Consider the following 5,021-nt stretch of genomic DNA (forward strand, 5'->3'; position numbering starts at 1 on the left):
GTCATGGTATGCTCAAGTGGGTCATGGTGTGCTCAAGTGGGTCATGGTGTGCTCAAGTGGGTCATGGTGTGCTCAAGTGGGTCATGATGTGCTCAAGTGGGTCATGGAATGCTCAAGTGGGTCATGGTGTGCTCAAGTGGGTCATGGTGGTGGCTAATGCATTCATCTCTCTGCCACGTTAATTATTTAGTTTTATTTCAAATATTCTTCCATTTAGTTCCTTCAATTCGACTTATTATATCCTTCCTGAATATCATTTTAGTACTCACATATCTGTTGATTATCTCACCTATTGATTTTTTCAGTTATGTGGCTCTATATTGCGTTTATTTTCTTTGTCAAGTGTTTTTGTCTTTCAATTATTATTGCTATTATTATTTCAATTTCTACTTATCATTTTTTAAAATTCGTTTTCGCTACTTTTGTTTTACTTTTTATCTATAAATCTTTTGCAGTTTTGAGGCCTGGGAAGCAGTCGAGTGACCAGGTAGGCCTACGGACCAACTCAATCGTCCTCCAATGCCTTTTTGTAGGCTGGACGAATTTTTTATTTGTCTAAATTCAATATTAAAGAAACTTATTGCTATCGGCACAAAAATTTTGTTAGTAACCCACCGCTAGATCTACTCGTACTCTCTATTTTTTTCTTATAATTGTGCGGAATAATTCTTTGAGTGAAGCTTTTATCTCCTAAATACGCAGGTCAAATTTAATTTTGATTGTGATATCCCCAGCGCGCGTTATTTTAATTTTAATGCGGGGGCTCATATATTGTTCTTTGCCACATGATTGTTTTCTACATCATGCTGATCATGTAGCAGGCTAACATGCTGACCAAGCAGCATGCTGAACTCTAGCTTACCATGCAGTCAGCTCATGCTGATCATGCTCCCCATTCAGCATGCTTTATGCACTAATATCTCATGCTGTGCAGCATGTTCTATGTACCAATATCTCATGCTGATCATGCTGTGCAGCATGCTCCATGCACCCATATATCACGCTGATCATGCTGTGCAGCATGCTCCATGCACCCATATCTCATGCTGATCATGCTGTGCAGCATGCTCCATCTACTAATATTTCATGCTGGGCAGCATGCTGTCGTACCGCAGCGTGGACATCCGTAAGTCGCTGCAGCTGGAGGAGCTGCTGGCGCGGGAGGAGCTCGAGTACATCATCGAGGAGGAGGTGGCCAAGCAGACCATCAGGTCCTGGCTGGACGCCTGCCTCAAGAGGACGCGTGCCGTGAGTGTTGAGTGTGTCATGTGGTCCAAATAGTGACACACTTTTAAGTGTGTCATATGGTCCCAATATTGACACACTCTTAAGTGTGTCATATGGTCCAAATATTGACACACTTTTAAGTGTGTCATATGGTCCGGTGACACACTTTTTAACCCAGAGCGCAAGCGAGAGGGTTGCTGTTGTCACGGCAGCGTCATATGTGCAACTGCCGAGCGTAAAGCGCTAGTTGCTCTCTAAAATACGAAAGGGCCTTTATTATTTTTAGCTGTTGACAATTCTTCTCTGTATCACCTCGAGTTTAATTGTGTTTAATTCTGCACTTGCAGAGACCGTGGTTTATAGAGAGCAATCAGCCCTGTAGGGGATTAGGGTCAGCCGCCTAGGGGACCAGGGTCAGCCCTCTAGGGGATTTGGGCCAGCTCTCTAGGGGACCAGGGTCAGCCCCCTAGGGGATTAGGATCATTACTAAAGTGCCTGAGGAGGACATTGCAGTAACTCCCCTCCTCCCTCCCTGCCCCGCAGAAAGAGAAGGACCGCGGCCACGTGTCGCTCCTGGAGGGCCTGCGCGCCACCAACGAGCCTTCCTTCCAGCTCCTTGAGGACAGGAAGGATACGGAGAAAGAGACTGCAGTCAAGGTGGGGACTTGTTAAGAGACTGCCGTCAAGGTGGGGACTTGTTAAGAGACTGCAGTCAAGGTGGGGACTTGTTAAGAGACTGCAGTCAAGGTGGGGACTTGTTAAGAGACTGCCGTCAAGGTGGGGACTTGTTAAGAGACTGCAGTCAAGGTGGGGACTTGTTAAGAGACTGCAGTCAAGGTGGGGACTTGTTAAGAGACTGCCGTCAAGGTGGGGACTTGTTAAGAGACTGCAGTCAAGGTGGGGACTTGTTAAGAGACTGCAGTCAAGGTGGGGACTTGTTAAGAGACTGCCGTCAAGGTGGGGACTTGTTAAGAGACTGCAGTCAAGGTGGGGACTTGTTAAGAGACTGCAGTCAAGGTGGGGACTTGTTAAGAGACTGCCGTCAAGGTGGGGACTTGTTAAGAGACTGCAGTCAAGGTGGGGACTTGTTAAGAGACTGCAGTCAAGGTGGGGACTTGTTAAGAGACTGCCGTCAAGGTGGGGACTTGTTAAGAGACTGCAGTCAAGGTGGGGACTTGTTAAGAGACTGCAGTCAAGGTGGGGACTTGTTAAGAGACTGCCGTCAAGGTGGGGACTTGTTAAGAGACTGCAGTCAAGGTGGGGACTTGTTAAGAGACTGCAGTCAAGGTGGGGACTTGTTAAGAGACTGCCGTCAAGGTGGGGACTTGTTAAGAGACTGCAGTCAAGGTGGGGNGGTCATGTGGCACTGTTAGTCATCGCCCACTGCTCGTGATTTACCAGTTGTTAAATGTAATTATTTCTCAGAAATGTTTTAATTTCTCAGTAAAATTGTTCTTCGATGTCAACATTTTTGTGAAGACTAACACGCTTATTGTGCCAATGATAGCAATCGGTTAAGAATGTTCAGAAGTTTACTAGACATTTTCCTAACATCCTGGTTAAGCCTTGTATGTATTCTGATTATTTTAATTGCCAAATGTTACTTCTAATTTAACTTATTGTGTTAATGTAAGTATTAATAAATTTACCGAGGACATCTGGATTCTTCGTTGTAAGCAAATTTTTCGTTAATACGCTGAAGTCGACGTGCGAGTTACCGCAAATGCAACGCTATTTTTATTCGCATTATTTTGTGTGCTTTAATTAAAATAATAAAAAATTGAAATTAATTGGCAATCGCTTGTTCTGCTTAGAAATTTTGTGTTTAGCTGTCGTGATTGGCAAATTTAGAGGTACGAATTTTCAACTAATGACGAAGTTAGCGGCAGACATTTTAATGTTCGGTGTTAAGTGATGAGATTAGTTTATATGATCTGATCTATTACAATTGAAATAATATCTGTTCTGTGTCATTACCATCTAGTTTAGAAGATTCCGTATTATGCATACATATATAACGTCGTGGCATTATATATATGCATTTTAGTGAGGCAACAACTTTTCGTGTGGTTAAAAGCTTTCTGAAATTTCATCATATTTTCCCTACTCCAATTACAGCCAATGAAACTTATCCAAGTTTATCCGTGAGAAACTTTCAAGTTGTGACACTAAAAGTTGACAAAAACGACGACATGGCAATGATAAACTTACTTAACAAGGATAATTAAAGGCGTGTGAGGTCAAAATTATATAATATTAGTCCTCGTTATTGCTTAAACAAACAAGTTATTTACACATAAATTATTGTGAAGGATGCGAGTCGAGATGTGACGTAAACAACGCATAAAAATTGCCTTTACACTAGCCTCAACTTGAGGCTAGCATCCAGCTAAGGCCAGCCTCGAGCTGAGGCTAGCCTCGAGCTAAGGCCAGCCTCGAGCTAAGGCCAGCCTCGAGCTAAGGCCAGCCTCGAGCTAAGGCCAGCCTCGNAGTGACGCAGTGACTACGACAGTGACGCAGTGACTACGACAGTGACGCAGTGACTACGACAGTGACGCAGTGACTACGACAGTGACGCAGTGACTACGACAGTGACGCAGTGACTACGACAGTGACGCAGTGACTACGACAGTGACGCAGTGACTACGACAGTGACGCAGTGACTACGACAGTGACGCAGTGACTACGACAGTGACGCAGTGACTACGACAGTGACGCAGTGACTACGACAGTGACGCAGTGACTACGACAGTGACGCAGTGACTACGACAGTGACGCAGTGACTACGACAGTGACGCAGTGACTACGACAGTGACGCAGTGACTACGACAGTGACGCAGTGACTACGACAGTGACGCAGTGACTACGACAGTGACGCAGTGACTACGACAGTGACGCAGTGACTACGACAGTGACGCAGTGACTACGACAGTGACGCAGTGACTACGACAGTGACGCAGTGACTACGACAGTGACGCAGTGACTACGACAGTGACGCAGTGACTACGACAGTGACGCAGTAACTACTGCAGTTTGTGCGATAAAGACGCTGGTTAAGCAAACTACTTCAGTTATACGAAACAGCAAAGTTACAACGAAAGCAACTGCAATAAATAAGATATAATCGGCAATATTATTCAAAAGTTCTACAAGTTAAACCCGTTAATGTTTTAATGCATTACCAATTGAGGTGAACATTACGAACAACAAGTTTACTAAGCGGCCATCTTGGGAGAAGCGCATAGTTTATAACAGAGAACGCGTATGCAAATTAGCATTTCAAAGCTAACAGCGGAAGGATAGTTTGTTTAATTCATCATCAATTGAAAACAACAACAAACGAGAAGACAACATCGGAAGATAACACTTATCTGTTATCAGCACCATCACGCTGCTGTTATCTGTGCAGACGCTCCAACTTCAGCACGGCTATCAGCGTCATCACGCTGCTGATAACACTTTTCTGTTATCAGCACCTCCATCACGCTGCTGATAACACTTATCTGTTATCAGCACCATCACGCTGCTGTTAGCTGTGCAGACGCTCAAACTTCAGCACGGCTATCAGCGGGATCACGCTGCTGATAACGCTTATCTGTTATCAGCACCATCACGCTGCTTTTATCTGTGCAGACGCTCCAACTTCAGCACGGCTATCAGCGGCATCACGCTGCTGATACCACTTACCTGTTATCAGCACCATCACGCTGCTTTTATCTGTGCAGACGCTCCAACTTCAGCACGGCTATCAGCGGCATCACGCTGCTGATAACGCTTATCTGTTATCAGCACCA

General features: G+C 44.7%; 1 protein-coding gene across 1 annotated transcript; it reads left to right on the forward strand.

Moving 5' to 3' along the window:
* The first annotated feature begins 82 nt into the window (after nt 1-82).
* Nucleotides 83-2,556, forward strand: LOC108676363 (sodium leak channel NALCN). Its single transcript, XM_018164428.1, has 4 exons — nt 83-96; nt 456-487; nt 1,098-1,248; nt 1,771-2,556. Exons 3-4 carry the CDS (start codon nt 1,099-1,101, stop codon nt 1,897-1,899), a joined length of 279 nt encoding a protein of 92 aa, XP_018019917.1. The 5' UTR covers nt 83-96; nt 456-487; nt 1,098; the 3' UTR covers nt 1,900-2,556.
* The last annotated feature ends 2,465 nt before the right edge of the window (nt 2,557-5,021 follow it).

This window comes from Hyalella azteca, unplaced genomic scaffold (assembly GCF_000764305.2).
Source record: "Hyalella azteca isolate HAZT.00-mixed unplaced genomic scaffold, Hazt_2.0.2 contig5034, whole genome shotgun sequence".
NCBI classification, from domain to species: domain Eukaryota; kingdom Metazoa; phylum Arthropoda; class Malacostraca; order Amphipoda; family Hyalellidae; genus Hyalella; species Hyalella azteca.

What these genes read in the sequence shown, in the direction of transcription:
- LOC108676363 (XM_018164428.1), top strand. Translation starts at nt 1,099, where the DNA reads ATGCTGTCGTACCGCAGCGTGGACATCCGTAAGTCGCTGCAGCTGGAG. An exon ending in GCCTCAAGAGGACGCGTGCC is followed by an intron (nt 1,249 to 1,770) that starts GTGAGTGTTGAG and finishes CCTGCCCCGCAG; the next exon opens with AAAGAGAAGGACCGCGGCCA.